A 21,194-nucleotide genomic window follows, 5' to 3' on the forward strand; every position below is an offset into this window, starting at 1 on the left:
GCCACGCCATGTGGTCACCTCCAGGGCAGGCGGGGATTGAACTCATGTGGAAGCGGCTTTAGATTCTCAGTGCTGTGCTTTAACCCGCTGCGCCACCAGGGAGGGCCTACATTTTTATTTTTAAAAGGACAGACAAGATGAGCAAATAAAATCAAACATGTTATTAGAACCTCTTTGATAACTGTGTATGTAAAAAAATATATGAAATTATGTGTCTTTTAAAAAGTCACTTTGTGATTACAAAGGACTTATAATGAAAAGCATTGATTTCTTGCCTTGCCTCTCTTCATTCATAGTTGCAATTCCTGAGTAATCACTTTCCCCCCAAAACTTTGGTCTGGTTGGTCATTATCAACTCTGTATCTCTAAAATTTTTATATTGTTAACTTTTAATTTTTATCAATATTAGATAGCACCTGGAGATGTATTGTGAGCCTAACTTTGTTAACTAATATTTGTGGAAAATTTTTTAAATTGTACTGACATTGAACGTACCTTATATTCTTATAGTGGCACCAATAAAAGCCCTGTGTAGTCAGCGTTTTGATGACTGGAAAGGAAAATTTGGACCAATAGGATTGAATTGCAAAGAACTCACTGGAGATACAGTAATGGATGATCTATTTGAGATTCAGCATGCCCATATTATTATGACAACTCCAGTAAGTGTTATTTATACTTTATTATTTCCTTGATTTATTAGAAAATATCTATTTTCCTCTTAAGCATGAAAAAGTTAAAATACAAATTAGAAGAAGATAGTTGCAAGGTGAATGAACAAACAGACATAAGAGTACTAGTATTTAGGGTGTATAAAGAATACTTACAAATAAATAAAAGACAACAGGAAAAATAGGCAAAAGATTTAAATAGGTAATTTGTTATTGTTGATAATTTGCACATACTTATTACTTGTATTCTTTCACCCAAGAATTATATTTATAGAAGGAGATGAGGACCTGGAAGAACTTTAAAAGAAGTGATTAGATTATAATTTGAGATACTTTTGGCATAACTTAAAATAAATTGACGGTTCTTTTTTTAAACACTTGTAAACCTGTCAAGTTCTGCTAAATATTTGTGATCTTTAAATATTTTTCAGGATAATTTTAAAATATTGTTCATCATTTGTAATGTGTCATGTTAAAAGCTTATTGAAGTCTTAATAATATTTATAATTCATTATAACGTTAAACCACTTGTACTTTTTTCTGTAGGAAAAATGGGATAGCATGACTAGGAAATGGAGAGATAATTCCTTGGTCCAGTTGGTTCGGCTGTTTCTCATTGATGAGGTACTGAATACATTTTTCATTTCAGAGAGAAACATAAAAAGGTGATTAGAATGGATAGAAAGAAACAAGCATTTTCAACAGCGATATTTTATTTTATCCCTTCAAAGATTAAATTTTAATGTTCTCAAGGAAGTGTTGCTATTACACATTTCAGTTGGTGAAATAGATTTTTATTTTTGTAGCTAATGATTCTTGTAAAAAAATTTTTCTTAGGTACATATTATAAAAGATGAAAATCGAGGTCCAACTCTTGAAGTTGTAGTCAGCAGAATGAAAACTGTACAGTCTTTATCTCATACTTCAGAAAATACCAGCCTCGTTATTCCAATGAGATTTGTAGCAGTATCTGCAACAATTCCAAATGCTGAGGATGTAAGTTGTAATTTTAGTTCATCAGATTTTTTTTGTAACTAGTGAAGTGTATAGTCATTTTAATCTTAGAGAAAAGTGATGTTGTTTTTTGTTTTTTTTTAAGATTTATTTATTTGTGCATACAGAGCTGGGGTACAGGCCAGAGGCTCAGGGCGGTGAGAGGCTTCACCAGAGATAGAGTGGGGAGCAGAACAGGCAGATCGACGAAGTACACTGCTGAGGGGAGCAGCGGGTGGGTCAGGAGAGGTCTACCACACCATGTGGTCACTTCCGGGGCAGGAGGGGATCGAACTCATGTGGAAGTGGCTTTAGCTTCTTAGTGCTGTGCTTTAACCCACTGTGCTACCAGGGAGGGCCAAGTGATGATGTTTTTTAATCAGTTAACCAATTTATACAGACTTACGTGTGGAGAGTTGTGGTTTAGATCTTAAAGGTATGGCAGCAAGAAGGCCATAAAATTTGGCTAACCTGCTAGTATCTAAAACTGTTGGTTTTGTGGATTGTAGCTCTCTTGTAATAGCCTGAATAACATATAATATGTTATGATTGTTGTAACCCACTAGCTCTAGTTATCTATCAAAGTATTGTGGACAATAAGAATAATTGTTTAGATGATTGCCACCTGCTTCCTCCAACTCTGTGTGCCTGGCATTGTGTTAAGTATTAATGGTAGATGCACAATAAAAACATACATTCTTACCCTTCAGGAGGATCATGAGATACATGAGGTACATGGACATATAATTGTGGGCTGTATTATGCTTCCTATAATAAATAAATGTCTGATTTTTTTTCTTTTTTTGACAGACGGTTAAAAATAGTAAAACTATACTCACTCCTGTTTAGTTCTCAACCTACTAAATATGACTTTCCCCATATACTACTTAGAAATTCTTTTTAGAAATAAGTGCTATATTTCTAACCCAAAGGGAATTTTTAAAAATTTTTAAATGGCACAATTAAATAATTTTCTTGATTTGAGAAAAACATGTTTTTTTTTTCATATTAAAGGATAATAGAAAAATAATTAAATATATAAAGCAGCAAAACCCAGTGTTTGTCCTTTTCATATATGGGTAGAAACGTTTTAATATTTCCTTCCTGTGCAAATAGAAACTCATTAATCCATCTTCTTGTCAAAGCAGTAGTCAGTGTGACCTTAGGGCAAAAATCTGAGACATCAACCTGGTTATGTGAAGACAAAGATCGCTCACCACAGCTCCAAAAATTAGCTAATAAAGCTAGTATTAGTCTAAAAAGTGTTTTTGGCATTGCTATCTCTAAAGTGTTTATACATCCTTTTTAAAAATTGCCAACTCTTGTCCACCTAAGCCACTCATTTCTTTGCTATTCATTAGTTAGTATTTAGGACAACATAAAAGAAGTATCAGGCATATCTAGATGAAAAGTAGCAAAGAATTTGCAGTGATGGTAAGAAATTCAATTTCCCTGCCAGAATCAATTTTAATTTTACTTTGGATCATGAAAAGGAAAATAAAACAAAATTACAATAATTAACTGGAAACTTACCGTGGTGAAAAGTGGTTATGATTTTGAATTGCTGCTGTTACTATTCATATTGTTGTATTAATAAAATCATGTTTGTGGACTAAGTAATGTTGAAAAAGACTCCTTGATTAAAAAATTTTATAACTTGACCTTAAATTGTTTCACACTTGGGTTTATTTTAGCTGTAAAACTCCAGTAGAAAAACTTTTAATGTTTCTATTATTTAAAGATTGCAGAGTGGCTTTCAGATGGTGAGAGACCTGCTGTATGCTTGAAAATGGATGAGAGTCATAGACCTGTGAAACTTCGGAAGGTGGTCCTTGGATTTCCCTGCAGTAGTAATCAAACTGAATTTAAGTTTGATTTAACCCTCAACTACAAAATTGCCAGTATTATACAGACATATTCTGATCAGAAACCCACACTTGTGGTATGGATTGTTGGTTGCTTATTTTTTTTAGTGTAATGTTCTATTTTTAATATGATTAATGCTGACATTATTCACTCATTTTCAGTTCTGTGCAACAAGAAAAGGTGTGCAGCAGGCTTCCTTAGTTCTTGTGAAAGATGCTAAATTTATTATGACTGTGGAACAAAAGCAAAGGTATATTTTAAAATTTTTTCTTGAAGGTAGAAAGACTTTTAGGGATCATCTAATGTGATGAGGAAATTGGATTTATTCCTTAACCCTTTCAAGTTCCTTCACCTTCAAGTGTCACTTTCATCATTTGTAAAATAAACATTAACAGTAATTGGAGGACTGAGTAAGATAATGAATCTTAACTGTAATTGTGGTCTATCTTTATTTCATAGCCTAATTTATTGAAAGATTGTTCTTACTATTTTTATTCTTTTACCCACTTTGAATCCTGTATTTGTTGTTAATTTTTTAGGAAACCTGAGCTTGATAATTGATTTCTCAGTTGCCTCTAAAATATTTGACCACTCCTACCTTATTTTAAAGAATGGATGCTGTGCTTCCATGATCATTTTCTACCAGGTTTCTTTCTACTTCGCTGCTTGTTCTTTCTCGGTCCCCTTTTCACTCTGCTACCTAACTCTTAAATGTTAATCCTAAGGGACTTTATCCAAGGTTTATTTCTATACCTCTAGGTATTCGTATATATCGTATGGGTTCAAAGAATATATGTACACATAGTTATATGTGTTTGTGAATACCCAAATTTATTGCTGCAAATACACTTCTGTGCACCAGATCTGTAGTACATCTGCCTAATTGACATCTTAGTTACTCATGGCAGAAAGCTATTATAAACATTTCCCCCAACAGTCTTCCTGGTAGGCAATCAATTACAAATCCTGTTTATTCTTACTTCTAAGTATATCCTAAATATATCCTTTTATCCTCATCACCACTGCTAGGTTCCTAGTTCAAGTCACTATTAATCTCTTGCTTTTTATCTGATGCCTACACAACTCTTATACTGCCTTATTACCTACATAGCAGTGTGATTATTACAGATTGAAGATCTAAACATGTGAGTTTTCAGCCTAAAATTCTTTAAAAGTTTCTTGTTGTCAATATGAGACCATCGTAAGTCCTTAATACGGCCTGTAATACCTATATAAAGTAATGTTGAGCTAATAGTCCAGACTGTTGAAAATTAGACATTCTATATGGCTTAATGAAGGTTTTCAAATAATGATATTATGAAAAAAATTCATTTTAATAGTCTGAAATAATAAACTATTTTAGAGATTTTGATGTTAATGGGAGTAACTCAATAATCTTGTGGTACTTTTAAACAGATTACAGAGGTGTGCAAATTCCATAAGAGATACAAAACTGAGAGGTAGGTTTACAGATAATTTTTGAAAAGCATTTTGAATGAAATTTTGGTATAGATAAACTTAGTTATTGATGAGATTTTATAATACATAACAGATGATGTATTTCTGTTATAGATATCTTAATACATGGTGTTGCTTTTCATCATGCTGGTATGGAGTTATCAGATAGAAAACTAGTTGAAGAAGCTTTTGCTGTTGGAGATTTACCAGTTCTTTGTAAGTAAAGCATTTTCTTGTGGATTAAGTATATTTTGGAAAACCTTTTTTAGAGGGGAAAAAAGGGAAAAAGCTCGTTTCCTTATTTTTGCATTTATTCCAAAAATCTAAAAAAATTATGTAATTACCTGTGCATTTATGTGGTATAGTAATTCTGGCAGTTTTAGTTCTTTATCATGTTACTAACTGTAGTATAACTTGAAAAATAAGAATTTAATATCTTTTTGGTTTTAGGATGTTTTGTTTTTATATTGTGACACTTTTTCTTCCTCTTAGAAAGTTGCCTATTTGCTAGTTTTTTATTTCATTAATTAAAATATAGCTTTTAGGGGCCTCCCTCGTGGCACAGGGGTTAAGTCACAGCACTATGAAGCTGTCCACAGCCACTGTAGCACAAGTTCAATTCCCGGCCAGGGAGGGAACCCACATGGTGCAGCAGACCTCTCCTGTCTCACCTGATGATCCCTTCTACAGTGTATTTCAGTCAGTCTACCTGTTCTGTTCCCCACTCTATTTCTCGTGAATTCTCTCACTCCGCTCCCATACCTCCTGCCTATACCTCAATTCTTGTTGCATAAATAAATGAATCTTTAAAAAAAAATAAAATATAGGCCCTCCCTGGTGGTGCAGCGGGTTAAAGCACAGCACTAAAGCCACTTCCACATGAGTTCGATCCCTGCCTGCCCCGGAGGTGACCACATGGCGTGGCAGACCTCTCCTGACCCCCCCGCTGCTCCCCTCAGCAGTGTACTTTGTCGATCTGCCTATTCTGCTCCCCACTCTGTCTCTGGTGAAGCCTCTCGCCGCCCCTAAGCCTCTGGCCAGTACCCCAGTTCTGTAAGCATAAATAAATAAATCTTTAAAATATATATACATATATATATATATTTTAAAGATTTATTTATTTATTCATACAGAAATGGAGTGCAGGCCAGAGATGCGGAGGGTGAGAGGATTCACCAGGGACAGAGTGGGGTACAGAACAGGCAGATGAGGGGGGTGCAGATGCTGCTGAGGGGACCAGCGGGCGGGTCAGAGGAGGTCTGCTGCGCCATGTGGATCTCCTCCGGGGCAGGCCGGGATCGAACTCATGCGGAAGTAGCTTAAGCTTCTTAGAGCAGTGCTTTAACCCGCTGCGCCACCAGGGAGGGCCTATATATAGCTTTTATAAGAAAAGTAAAGTTAAATGACTTGAAAGTAATATTTCTTAATTTGGTGCAGTCACTACCAGTACTTTAGCAATGGGAGTAAATTTGCCTGCTCATCTAGTAGTTATAAAATCTACAATGCATTATTCTGGAGGAATGTTTGAAGAGTACAGTGAAACAGATATTCTGCAGATGATTGGTAGAGCTGGGCGACCTCAAGTAAGTGATGATATTTTACTTTCTATAATTTTAAAGACATGGTAAAAACCATCAAAACCTTTGTATTTATTTTTTGATCACTTTATTAACATCAGTATTTCATTAATTTGTAATATTTGATATTTAGATTAGGTTTACAAATAAATGTAATTGAAGAAAAATCTACTTTAATGCAAGAAGTAAAACAGGTATTACCAAAAGAGATTGATTCCCTACTCACCACTGGTTGAAGAGTGGTAGGGCTTATGAAGGTGTATGATATTAGAAGCTTTTCTAGTTTTAAGCCTTTTTATTTTTGTCTTGTTTTTTATTCTTAATGGGTTGCTTTAATATTTTGTATGGGTCAGTATTTCCTTGTATTGGATTGCCATGCATTGCAGCATTTGTAGTCTCCCTGGGTCCTAGCACAAAATGCCATAAGGGGTCTGTAGCTATTGTGACAATTAAAAATCACCTAACATATATTACAAAGCATGCCCTACCCTGACAAATACTTGAAAGCAAAAGGCATTCATCAATAATACTAAGTGAACCTTTAGAAAGACATCTTTTCAAAGAATGTCAAAATACTGTTATAGAAATCTTGAGTTTTTATTTGATAAATTAGATTATATGTAAACTACTCTAAAGCATACATTTTTTAATCCAATTAAGTTTGACTTTGCCAAAATTATGTTACATTGAAACCAAATATTGATGTCTATGATCTTGAAAAAAATTTAAATTAGATTTTTAGTTAACAGTCTATTTCAGAAGCATGAAACTGCATTTTTGATCATTGCTTAAGACAAGGGAATTGTTTATTATAAATTGTAAGTCTTGAGTTAGTGAAGAGGACTGGTATCAACAGGTATTCTTCTCTATTAAATATCTCTGTGTCTGTGTTTCCAGTTTGACACTACAGCTACTGCGGTTATTATGACTCGATTAAATACAAGAGAGAAGTACATTCAGATGTTAGCTTGCAGTGACACTGTAGAAAGCAGGTAATAACACATTATAAAAAGATAATGTTAATATATCTTATACATTTCCTTTTGATATATTAAAAGAGATTTGGTTAGGGATTTTCTGAGGCCATTTTCTTGAAATTTTCAATAATTTAACAAGGAAGTTTGCATCTTTTTAAGAAATTTAAGAGTTAAAAAAAGCATAGTCATTTTATTCTGCAGTGTTTCTTAGCATGTAATCATATTCTAGAAAGTCAAATTAGTAATAGTAGGAGGTATATGATATTCACATCTCTTTATATTTAAAAATTTGTTTATTAAAAGATAGGTAGCCAAGCTGGGATCTTTCAGTAAAGTATTTAATAATAATATTCTTAGAAAATAGGATAATATTCACTGCCTACCCTTTTTGATTTATTTATGTATGGTCATACGCATATTTTGATAATTTTTATTTGTCCCCCACCACCTCAGAAACCTTACTTCATTGATTAGTATCTGCTAGTTTTTGTAGGTATTTTGCTTTGTTGACTCAGTTGCAGTAAATAGCCAGTATTTGTCTTTGTCATTCTAACCTGCTTTACTGTGCGTAATCACCTGAACTCATTCCACCTTGTTGTATTGTATTGTATTATCCATAGACACATGGGAAATGGCAACATTTTATCTATAGCTAGATAGTTTTCCATTGTGTGGATATGCCAAATCTTCTGGATCCAGTCCTTTATCATTGAGCAATTAGATAGTCTCTGTGTCCTAACTATCATAAATAATGCTGCAGGAGACATTTATAGGATGTTATTTTTTAGTTGTTGGTTTTCATGTTCTTTGGCAGGTAGCCAAGAATGGAATTAGTGGGCCACATGGTATTTCCAGTTTTAGGATTTTAAGTAAAATCATATCATTTTACAAAGTGGCTATACCAGTTTACATTCACACATGTGTGTGTTTTTAGTATGTGCCATTCTCATGTGTATGTGATGATATTCCATTGTGGTTTTGATTTGCAAGGAAAAATGTTATTCATTTTTAATAAGGGAGATGTGGGTCAAAATAATAATGATGCATCATTTTATCTTCCTTATTAAAAGCAATGATGAACATTTTCCCATGTGTCTATGGATATGCTCTAGTGAATTGTTTCCTCAGATCTACTATTTATTTATTTAACATAATTTTTTTTTAATTTCTTGCATTTCTCACACATAGATTGTATCTGATCTCAGAAATAAAGATCCTCTAGATGTAAATAAACCAAGTATTTCCATTCACAGGCAGATGTTAGAAGATTACTGTATTGTTTCTGAAACAAGTATTTTTTGTGTGTATTTCTTTCTTTCTAAGATTTATTATTATTTTTTAATAATATAACAGTTTATTTTTACATCATTTTATACTTTTTTTTTAATCTCAATTGTAATCCCAGTGGGTTTCCCATCACCGAGTCACCCATATGCCATCACCATAGTCCCATGCACTTCCCCCCCCCCCTTTTTGATCCCATTCCCCACTCCACCCCCACAAAATGTCTCTGGTATATGGCTGTTCATTATTCCTATTATTTTCTCACCTGGTCCATTATACTCCTGCTATGAGCAAAACCATCTGGTATTTTTCTTTCTCTTTCTGGCTTATCTCACTAAGCATGATCTTTTCCAGCTCCATCTAAGTTGCTACAAAAGACATGTGTTTCTTTTTTTGGTTGCTGAGTAATATTCCATTGTATATATGTACCACATCTTTTTAATCCAGTCATCTACTTACTATTTATTTATTAACAGGCTTATTTGATTTTTTTAATGTTAAATTGACTATCTTTTTTGATATCTTGTTTAATATGTAAGTATTTTCTCCCATTCTAAAGGATGCCTAGTTAAACTATTTATATTTTCTTTCCTGTGTTAAAGTTTTTTTAATTTGAGGTAATCCACTACAGACATGGTTTATTTTTGCTTTTTTCCCCTTTGACATAAGGGGTCAAATCTCCAAAACCATCATTGTTATTTATATCATAAAATGTATTGCCAATATTTCCTCCCATGTATTTATTGTTATAGGTCTTATATGTGTCTTTAATCCTTTAGAATTTATTTTTGTGTAAGGATTTAGAGTCATCCAGGTCACTCTTACATGTGGCTATTCTGTTTTTCCACTGCCACTAGTTAGAGACTCTCCTTTTCCCATGTGTGATCATGGCTCCTTTATTGTAAATTAAATATTGATATAATATGGATTTATTTCTGGACTCTCCATTCTGTTCCCTTGTGTATCTATTTTTATGCCAATACTATATTGTTTTAATTGCCATGACTTTATCATATAAAGTCAGTTAATGTGATTCTTCTGTTTTTCCATTTTTTTCTCAGTATTGATTTTGGTATTTGAGGTCTTTTATAATTCCATATTAATTTAATATTTTTTGTTTAATTTCAGTGAAGAATACTATTAGTATTTTGATAGAACTGTCATTTTCAATATATTGATTCTCCCCATTTATGATAATGAAATATCACTCAACCTCCTTATGTGATGATCTAAATCTGTTAATAAAGTTTTATAGTTTCTATTGTATGAGTTCTTCACCTTCTTGAGGTTAAGCTAATTTTTAAATATTGATTCTTTTTTGAGGCAATTATGTGTGAAATTATTTTCTTATTTATTTTTTATAAAGATGCAATAGGTTTTTCTATGTTGATTTTGTTCCTCTGCTATATATTTGCTTACTGTTTTCATTAGTTTTGTTGGCAGAATCTTTCTGACCTTTCATATACAGTTTTATGTCATCTGTGAATAAGGGTAGTTTCACTTATTTTTTCAAGCTGGATTCCTTTTATTTACTGTTGTTGTGTGATTGCACTATAAAGCTAAATTAAATAGAAGTAGTTTCAGTGGGCATCCTTGTATTGTCACTGGCACCTTACAAGGAAAACCTTCAATTTTTCACCATTATTATGTTGGCTGTAGGTTTGTACTTTATAGCCTTTGTTATATCTAGGTAGGTTACATCTAGTCCCATCTTGTTTAGCGGTTTTGTCAAAAGTGGGTGCTGAGTTTTATTCAGTGTTTTCTCTGTATCTATTGCTATTATATGATTTTTACCTTTATGCTTGTTGATGTAGGTTATATTGTTTGACAGATATACATTAAACCATCCATTTTTCCATGGGATAAATCCTACTTGACAGTGTCTATAATCCTTGTAACTTGTCCCTGAGTTAACAACAGCAGAGGAGCTCTGTGCAGCAGCCTTCTGGTGGTTTGCACTGCCCTGGTATTACTGCAAACAGTCTAGTTATTATAGTCTTCTTTTGCTACACTATTTTTCTTGATGTATGTGATGGTCACCTATTTATCTGTCAGGTGATACTGACCTTGTTTTGTTATAATTTGGTTGTGCATTTGTGGAAGAGGTGAAATTAGAATCTTTACTCTGCTGATAATTTTGCTGAACTCTCTCATTCTCCACCCACTTCTAAAACAACAATCTGTCTTCTGGAGCTATGGAGTAGAGAGAATTCTGTAATCTTTTAAAAGTTGAACTGTTTTCTAGGGTTTTGTGTTACATATTGAAAATTAAGTTATTTTTCATGAAGTATTAAAGTAGCAATGAATATATTATTAAATTATTGAATTATTGACTACATTATTATAGTTAAAAATGTATGCCATTGAAATAATATAGCTAATACAAAGATTTTTTTTCATTAGTTTGCACAGACATCTTATTGAGCATTTAAATGCAGAAATAGTGTTGCACACCATCACAGATGTGAATGTTGCATTGGAATGGATACGGTCAACCTTGCTTTATATCAGAGCCTTGAAAAATCCATCTCATTATGGTAAAACTAATAATATTTTCAAACCTGTTGGGTCAGTATTTATTCTACTAAGTCACAGAATAGATTACAGAAACTAAGAGGTAACAGAAACAAAAAGTAACAGCAGTCGCAAATACATCTAGATGCAAGAATAGACATGTGAATGATCTTTATTTTACTATTAGTTTTTTAATAAGATTTGAAATCAACACAAATATAAGTATTTTAGAAAAAGTTTAACTCAAGTCAAAATAACAAAACTGCCAAGAATTATTTAAAGTAAGTTAAAGTTTTTTAAAAGTCTTGAATTTTATCTAATCTGACATTCAAATCAAAATATGTGCACTGTTATTACTGCTGCTGGAATTTTTATCCTGTTTCTGAAGCTAACACATACCTGGTTATGTTGCATTTAGAGAGGTCTTTCATGTGATATAGGCTATAAAATAAATTGTTGAATATCAAATTGAAACCTTACTCATTACAGTTTCATTCTACTGCATATAGATTGAAAAAGTTTAAATCTCCAAAAGGAAAAAAATACATCTATTCCTGGTCATGTTGTTATGCAATAAAGTAACCAAAAGATATTTGATATTGACTTAATATTTTATTTTTTTAGATGTTTAAGCCTCCTTCTAGCTCACCAATCTGTTGTTTTTCCCATATAAGATTTAATGTAAGAATTTTCACAATTAAAATTTAATTTAAACTTTTTCTAGTTACCAGGTATAAACTGAGCTTATAAAGATGAATTAAGTCCAATTTAATTTTTCTTATAAATTTCATAACAAATAGGTTTTGTATCTGGATTGAACAAAGATGGAATTGAAGCCAAATTACAAGGTTAGATGTATTTCTTAATAAAAAATTGTATTCCATAAATTTTAATGAAAGACTCTTGTAAATTTTCTTAAATAATCTTGTGATTTGAAGGAAAAAGTATGATTTGTTTCTTTTCCACATGCAAATGAAGCTTAGTACCTATACATTTTCTTTAATTAATTCATTTATTCTATCAGAATACCTTCATTTATAGAATCTGTTAATTTCATTTCTTTTTATTTTAAAAGGACTCTGTTTTTTTAAAATGCTATTTTTCTTTTATATCTTAATTTTAATTGAAAATACAAACTTACCTTTATTATGGTTTTGTCAGTATGCAAAGGAAATCATCTTTTAACCCTCTTGGGTTGGACAAGTAATCAAAACAGCATTAGATGGGACAGCAAAGGAAAAATTAGTTCAATATGTATGGGGAATTTACATGGCTGTAAATATTAAAGAATATTGGAGAGAATCAGAGATTTTTTTAAAAATTTATTTATTTATGCATACATAACTGGGGTACAGGTCAGAGGAGCAGGGTGGTGAGAGAATTCACCAGAGACAGAGTATGGAGCAGTACATGCTGAGGGGAGTAGTAGGTGAGACAGGAGAGGTGTGCTGCCCAATGTTGGTCACCTCCCTGGCCTGGGAGACAGCTGCTGATAGCTTCATAGTACTGTGTTTTTAACCCAATGTGCCACCAGGGAGGGCCCTGAACCAGAGATATTTATCCAGCATTTTGGGATCTGGGATGTCAAGGAGAACTGGGAGGTTTCACAAATGATAGAAGTTGGGGTTACTTCCTGGTCTGAGAGTAAAGATGAGAGTTCACTGATAAATTTACTACTAATTGAGACCCCTCAGCTACATTCTTCTAGGTAATAAAAGGGGTGGGGGGTATCTGGAAAAAGGTATCTGGCCCTGTTAGGAAGACTAAATCTACAGCTTCTTATGCTAGTCTTTGCTAGTGATGTATCCCTATAAAACCTCAGTGTTTTTGTCAGTTAATCACTCAGTATTTCATTACCTATCTTTAAAAATATTAAATGGTGGTTAAGCATTTATTAAAATTAGAAATTACTATCTCTTCATGGTATTGAGGCAGTTCCAGCAAAACAAAAATGTTTGTTAACCACCAATGTACATGGAATAATTTTTGAGCATTCCCAACCTACCAAATACCCAACAGGAACATTGTACTTTCAGATAGTAAAGAAAATCTATTTAAATAGTTGTATGCACATACATCAATTTAAAGCTCCAAATAATAGATGGATTTTATTGCTTATTGAGTGTTAATTATTTGTATTATTGTACTATTAGAAAACCTTTTTCTTTCCTTATTTTACTAAAATAAATGTTTTCTTTAATTGAACAGAATTATGTTTGAGGAATCTGAATGATTTATCATCTCTTGATTTAATAAAGATGGATGACGACATTAATTGCAAACCAACTGGTAATTTTTCTATCATTAGTAAAGGAAGAATTCCTTACATGAGCCTTAACAAGAAAGTATGTTCTGCTAAAATTAAATCGTGAGCTCTATTCTTAACAGGTTATCATCTTATAAGAATGATAGATTTACAGCATGATATAGGCCTGCTTATAAAATTATAGAACTTTTTGATAGGCACAAAATTTGTCTTTACTGATTCCAATGACTTTTACTAGAGGGTTGAAATGCTGAAATACTTGGCTACTTCAAAACTGTCATAACTCTTATAGTAGTCTTTTGCCAGTTTTTAGTTACTCAAGCATTGATTATCTGGATGGTTCCTTAATATTTCATTAAATTCATATTTATTCTTGCTCTCTTACTTGCTTCATTTTCTCCCTCCCTCTTCTTCCCCCGTTATATTCTAAATATAATGTAAGAGAGTAACAATATTCTGTAGCTTTTAGCATTCATGATTAGAAGTTTCTTGGAGGAAAATATTGATTTTATTAATTCTTTTAAGAAAACTTTATAATAGGAAGTATAGAAAGGTTTTGAAAAATCAGAATTTGACAGTTATCATTTGACATGTATTTTCAGTTTTTAATGTGTTCTTATATTTTATATTTATAACCATAATAAAGAAGTGTATGATTTGTATCATACATGTTTGATGGTATTTAAAATAAGGTTAGCTTTAAAAAATAAATTACTGCACTCCTAGCCCTTGATATAACATTTTTTTTTCTATTCCCCTGGTCCTTATTCTGATAAACCTAATTTTGTTTGTAAAAATTATCTTCTGTGTATTCTAGGGTGTCTCATTAGAGAGGGATGAGAGCCACTAATGTAATTTTCTTTATTTTTAGGTACTTCCACTCTCAAGATTCTTGTTCCCACTGTTATTCCTCCCCTTCTTGAATTAATTGCTACCATTCTTTTTGACTTTAAACATACTAATATGTGATTTATATGGTATTTTTTTCTTCTTTCCATTCCTCAATACTCTACTCCTTTGATTCTCTCTGCTGCTTTAATTGGTCTCTCTTTTCTGTCCTTTTTGCTGTACTATGAGCTTCTTAAAGTTACAGACCTTAGATCTGTATCCCTAGTTGATGCTTATTTCTTTGAAAACATAATTTACCTTCATAGCTTCAGCTGTAGCCATATGTAAATTAACTCACTTTATTTCTTAGCCTCTTTTCTTACCTTTGCCACAAAATTTTATCCTCAATTTTCTGTTAGAGATTTTACTTACACATATGACATAGAACTTGACATCCTGCAGAAATAACAATTCATTTGCCCTGGAATACTTTGAGGCAATCAGAACTTGGGTTCCAGAAACCTGGATTTCAGTCACAGTTGTACCACTTGGTAGCTGACTTTATGTTTACTGAGCCTTAGTTTTTTCATCTGTACCTCTTACTTACCTTAAAGGGTTACTATGATCAAATAAGAAAATGAATATATAATTGTTTCATTATTAGTATCAATTTTTGTATCTAATGCCCAAGATAAGGAAAATATATCCACACCTGGCTATCAATCTCAATAGAATAACCATTCTGCCACATCTAATATAATAAAATATTGTTTTATGATTTCTCTTTCACTTCTTAGAGCTGAATGGGTAATCCAAAATTAGAACTGAAAATACACCTTATCATTTCCTAAGTTAATGTGTCTTCAAGTGCCATTGGGTTAACTACTATTGTCAAAATTAACTGGGTTAACTTGGCAAAATCAACAGAGGATACTCATATGTTAAACATACAACACTCAGGAGTAAAACCTAGGAATTTGTAGTTTTAAGACTGTTCCCAGATGTTGCTTCTGTAGTTTAAATTGAGAACTGCTGCTGTGGGATTGATGTTTCAATAAGTGAAAATCAATTTAGCCCTTCATGCCATGTTCTAGCTTATCTCAGTGAATGTCCTGATTGTGGAAAAGATTCCAAAGTAAATATTTACATTAAAACTGCATTTTCTGTCTTCTGTAAAAGATTTATGGAATTCAGTAACATACTATAGATACTAAGATAAAGGTAGTAAGAAGAGTTTAATTTGGCTAAGTTAGAATTTTTACATTCTGTTTGCTACATAATTTTTTTTAATGGAACATTCATTGATATTGCAAACAAGACTAGTGTTATAGAACACAATTTGGGAAACATTGTTATATGCAAAAATAAATAGTAAATAGATTCAGTAACTAAATATTTTTAAATAAAGCTTTTTAAAATGAAAGAACATAGAGCTTTTATCTTAATCTCTAGTTAGTAAAGGACTTTCTTAGCAACTTAAAATTTTTTACAGCATTTCTTTATTTTGAAAAATTTACTAGAATAAAACTCACTTTTTTTAGTGTGTACACTACTAAATGAACCATAGGTCAAATAGTAAATTCAAGGAAAATTAAAAATATTTTGAATTGTCATTTATAATTAGTGCCTTCTTTCTTCTTTTATAATCATGCCTTATAGAATTTTATTAATTTTTCAATTTTCTTAAAGAATCAACTTTTTACTTTGCTGAACTTTTGTTTGGTATAGTTACTTCTATTTCACTCATTTCTATTCTACCTCACTTCTGCTTTCTTTAATTTTACTTTTCTGTTCTTTTACTAACTTCTTAAGATAAATAACTCTTAATTTTTAGCTTCTAGTACAATCTATTGCAGCATATATTTAGTAGTATACCTCATATGCAAATGGTAAATGTGAGAATCATCTGTACAATAAAAAAATTGCACTTATGATACACCATTTTCCCTGGCATGACTTGTAATAGCTTTTAATGGATATCAGGGTTTTTCAAAGAAATAGAACCAATAGAATGTTTGTATATATGTAAAATATAGATATGTAATTATATTTATATGCATATGTGTGTAGATGTGTGTATATATATATATATATATATATATACATACACACACACACATATATAAAGATGCTAAGAAAATGTTTGCTAAATAATGACAAAGCAAGTTGTTTCAACTGATGAGGGTCCATGTTTATTTTCCATCTTTTCCCACAGAGGCAGGAAGATTGATGGCTTGGTATTATATTACATTTGAGACAGTGAAGAAATTTTGTGCAATCAGTGGAAAAGAAACTTTATCAGATTTGGTAAATTTTCTTTAGAAAACAAATACATAATGATATAATTTAAAATTAAATTGGAGAAACAACTAATGTGTATATCTCATGGGATTTAAATAAAATGAATAAAAGAGAAAGCATTTCTAATAGTGCTTAGTCTTCCCTTTATCTGCCTTTGATCCTGAGACATAGACTATTCCTCCTTATAGTACATTTTCATTTGTATCTTTGTAAGAGAGCTAAAGAATGTACTATACATACCCAAAGTAGTATAACCTTAAATGATAATCCCTATTACTTTGGTGATGGTTACCAAGCATAATTGTTGAGAATGATGCGAAGACCATGTGACATGTACATTAGGAAAGATTGCCATGAATATGAGATAATGAGGGAAAGATTGCCATGAGTATGAGATAATGAGGGACATGTGTGCCATGTACTAACAATCCCTCTCTAAATCATTTGCATGCGAGTCACAGTAAAAGCAGAAATAGTATTTGGTAGTAACCCACACTCCTCAAGAAAAGAGTATTGATTGTAGGGAAAAATAAGAGTAAAAACAAGTCATACAAAGCTATCTACAATGGGAGGCAACTGCAAGTAAAAAGGCATTAGAACAATAATCATTGTTGGTACCTGGTTACTGTATTGGTTCTTTCTCCCTTTACTAAAGATATAAGTTTGAAATAAGATACTTATTTTAAAAATCTCAAATTTAAACCATGACATTAAACAATCTAAATGGATTATTTTAAGATTATTTAAACTAAAATTTTCACACAAAAATGATGAAAAATAGGTTTGTATTATTAATAGTATTATTTCTTATTTTTTAAAAAAGATTTATTTATTTATGCATACAAGAACTGGGGTACAGGCCAGAGGTGCAGGAGGTGAGAGACCACCAGAGACAGAGTGAGGAGCAGAACAGACAGATTTACTGAAAAACACTGCTGAGAGGAGCAGCAGACAAGACAGGAGAGGTCACTGTGTTATGTGGGTTAGCTCCCTGGCAGGGGATCAAACTTGTGCTGCAGTGGCTGCAGATAGCTTCATAGTGCTGAGACTTAACCCCATGTGCCACTAGGCAGGCACATAGTATTACTTGCTAACCAAGAAGAAATAGTAGAAAATCCTTGATGGTGACATTAACTCATCTGATTTTGAGTTCAGTAATTGTGTAAGAGAATTAAAACTTGTATATTAGTTTTATTTTATAGATGTGTGAAATAAAAGCACAGGTCAAAGTCATCTCACAGAAACAGTTTCTAGAACATAAATTTCTTAATATTTACAGTTCTTTCTGTTATAAAATTAGCCTAAATTGAGATAAAAAGAATAATAATTTGATAGTAATAATAGTATAGTAACAGAAGCTACCTTTTTTGAGTACTTTCCATGTGTTGGACACTTGGCTGAATATTTGATATTTTGTCAATCCTTATTAACTTTATCTTACTGGTATAGTACCAGTTATCTAGCACAATGTCAGGCATATAACAAGTGCTTCTATTATATAAATAACAAAAGTATGCTATACCAAGGCAGCGTGAAAAATAAATCAGAGAAAGATGAGAAGAAAAGAGTAAAGGATGTACTTAACGGACACATGCTAAAATTTTATAGATCACAATGATAGCCAGCTGTAAGGAATTTCTGGATATACAGTTAAGGACAAATGAAAAGAAAACACTGAATACTTTGAATAAAGATCCAAATCGGCTCACTATCAGGTACATTATTAAATATATTTTGAATAATTTAAAAAATATTTCATTTAGTTAAATAATTAAAAAAAACTTTACCTATGTTTTTATTTATAGATTTCCAATGGAAGGAAGAATTAAAACAAGGGAAATGAAAGTAAATTGGTAAAGATAATTCTGAAATGTCTTAAATGCTACTTGTTTGTAATTAATTTTTGAGGTTTTTTAACATTTAAAATTTTGTAACCTTAATACAAAAGAAGATACTTACATAAAAATATGGAGTCAGAATACAAATGTGAAATTAATTCCCAAAATCTTTTGCACTTTTATTAAATTGACTTGAATTTTTCTTTGTCAACAAACATTTATTGAGACTATGCCCTGATGTGACAAAGTAAATGATTAAAAAAAAAACCCTTACTATTAGAAGATTTACATTTTACTTATTTAACTTGAATGAGCAATTAAAGAGGAATGATTTGGGAAGATTCCATTTGCTATGTTGCTCCTGTTTCTGTCCTTTCTACACACCTTTTATATTTAGGGAGAAGAGAGGGCTTCAGAATAACTATTTTGTCTTCTCAAGACAGAATTTTGCAAATTCATAGTAAATCCTCACTTAGCTCCATAGGTTCCTGGAAACTGCAATTTTAAGTGAGACAGTGCTTAATAGAAATAGGTCCTTGAATCAATATTGAGTGGGATTTCTTTTTTCTCATTAGTGTTATATAATATTTCTCAGCAGTGACTTGCAGCAACATGATACAAGATAGACAATCATGTAGTGTCCCAGAAATCAAAGCAGAAAGAAATTTTAAGAACATATACTTAAGTAACTGATGTCAAATACTGTGAAATAATTATTCTAAAGAAATAATGAAATTTCTCCTTTCCTTCAGTCTTATTCAAGCTCAGCTAGGATGCATTCCTATACAAGACTTTGCTTTGACACAAGATACTTCTAAGATTTTCAGAAGTGGCTCACGAATTACAAAATGTAGGTTACAGTGATTAATGGGATTTACAATAATTGTCCAGAAATGTAGTATACTATTTAATATTGGAAACTGTTTTTTAGGGTTGTCAGATTTTGTGGCTTCTCAAGAAAAGAAATTTGATGTACTACTGAATAGTTTGATTTTAGCAAAATGTTTTAGATGCAGACTTTGGGAAAACTCTTTACATGTATCTAAGCAGTTGGAAAAAATCGGTAAGTACCTAATACAGCCAGGCAGCTTGCCAGTGTCTTTAATTTGTTTTATTTTTAACTATTAGGAAAATTATTTGATAGTTATAGACCTTTAGTCAAAACAAACAAAAACATGTTTTTAGACCTAAATAAGTTACTATACTTCTCTGGAAAATCTGTTTTCATTTTTGTCCTGCCTAAGTGCTTGTATTTGAAATAAGTTGAGAAACCTATTAAAAATTAACGCTCTAATTTTTAAATTTGTCCTCAGGACAAGAGTGAAGTTTTAGTAATTAGGGAAGGGAACGATGTTGTTTTGATCGTAGTGAGAAGGGTCATAGTTCTAGCCATTCCTGATTCATTACAGAAAATTATGTCACCTATCTATAACTTCCTCTCTGTGTTTTAACTCATAGTAAAATATTATATTCATAGAGACTATTATTCAAACAAAAATTGCATCTGATTTTCTAATAAAAGTTTTGTTATATGTAAAAGATGTTTTTTTTGGACTTTCTCAAATGTTGTTAGTCTGGCATCAGTTTAGCTCTACTCCTTTCAAATTATGTCATATTTTTGACATCTATTGAGTACACTGACCAGAAAGAATCAAATAGTACCCAGAAAAATCCATATAATAGAAAAGTAAGAGAATCTAAACAAAAGTAAATCTAACTTCTTACTAAAAATCAGAAAAAATATGGTGAATGCAAGTGAATTTTCAACAATATTTATAAGCTAAAATATTAACTCAAGAAAAAATTTGAGGGATAATGGAAACGAACATTAAGGAATTACAAATAGTAGAAGTTTTGTCTTAAGAATGAGTAGGAGAAATTCCCAAGAATACTAAAAAAGTAAGGAAATAGGAGTGTTGCTGCATTACAAGTAAATATATGTGCTTAGATAAGGTGGTAATGTTCTAGAGCTTTGTACTTCTAACACTGTCTTTTATTTTGGGACTCGGATAAATGCATGCATTCATTAAAGTTTAAGAATTTTAAAATCTAGTTTCTTAAAGCATAAAGAAATGGAAATGTTCAAAGATTAAAGTGAACTTGACATAATTAAGAAACAAGATTAAAGCCAGTGTGACTAGACAGTACTCAGCAAGAGGAGAATGGTAAGAAGTTATATAAAAGAGTTAGCCTGTGCTCAAGTCACTGAGGTAATGTAGTCTGACCACAGTAAGGAAGTTGCCACCTTTTCTAATTGCAATAGAAAGCATTAGAAATTTTGGGCAGAAAAAGCAAAATAATCTGATGCATAAGCATAAAGTTAACTTTAAAGTTTTGCAAGGCATGACTTCATGAAGCAATATATGCATTCCTGAGTCATCTTGCCTTTTTTTTCAAATACACGTGAAACAGTAGGTGTCTCTTTGTACTGGCCCTATGGATGAGATGTGGTAAAGTTAGCACTGAGTAATCATGTGAAACAGTGATGTTCCTCCATGTTTTATAAAGCAAATGAATGTTTTATTTTTGTTTAAAAAGAATAAGTCAAGTAATTGAATATCAATCTAAATAATACAACTGGAAGCTTTTTTTTTTTCAAGTAATTGAATATCAATCTAAAT

The 21,194-nt window shown here is 31.7% G+C and overlaps 1 protein-coding gene across 1 annotated transcript in view; it reads left to right on the forward strand.

Moving 5' to 3' along the window:
* Positions 1-21,194, forward strand: part of HFM1 (HFM1, ATP-dependent DNA helicase homolog (S. cerevisiae)) — a 64,509-nt gene that overhangs the window by 11,145 nt on the left and 32,170 nt on the right. The window contains 18 exon segments of the mRNA XM_004689786.1: positions 511-662; positions 1,218-1,295; positions 1,509-1,667; positions 3,406-3,606; positions 3,692-3,780; positions 4,947-4,990; positions 5,103-5,204; positions 6,426-6,571; positions 7,463-7,557; positions 11,230-11,363; positions 12,141-12,188; positions 13,549-13,629; positions 16,650-16,741; positions 18,344-18,450; positions 18,541-18,588; positions 19,326-19,423; positions 19,505-19,681; positions 20,354-20,418. Of these exon segments, the coding sequence (XP_004689843.1) occupies positions 511-662; positions 1,218-1,295; positions 1,509-1,667; positions 3,406-3,606; positions 3,692-3,780; positions 4,947-4,990; positions 5,103-5,204; positions 6,426-6,571; positions 7,463-7,557; positions 11,230-11,363; positions 12,141-12,188; positions 13,549-13,629; positions 16,650-16,741; positions 18,344-18,450; positions 18,541-18,588; positions 19,326-19,423; positions 19,505-19,681; positions 20,354-20,418 (1,916 nt within the window).

Source organism: Condylura cristata, unplaced genomic scaffold, assembly GCF_000260355.1.
Source record: "Condylura cristata isolate star-nosed mole 26May11 unplaced genomic scaffold, ConCri1.0 scaffold00026, whole genome shotgun sequence".
NCBI classification, from domain to species: domain Eukaryota; kingdom Metazoa; phylum Chordata; class Mammalia; order Eulipotyphla; family Talpidae; genus Condylura; species Condylura cristata.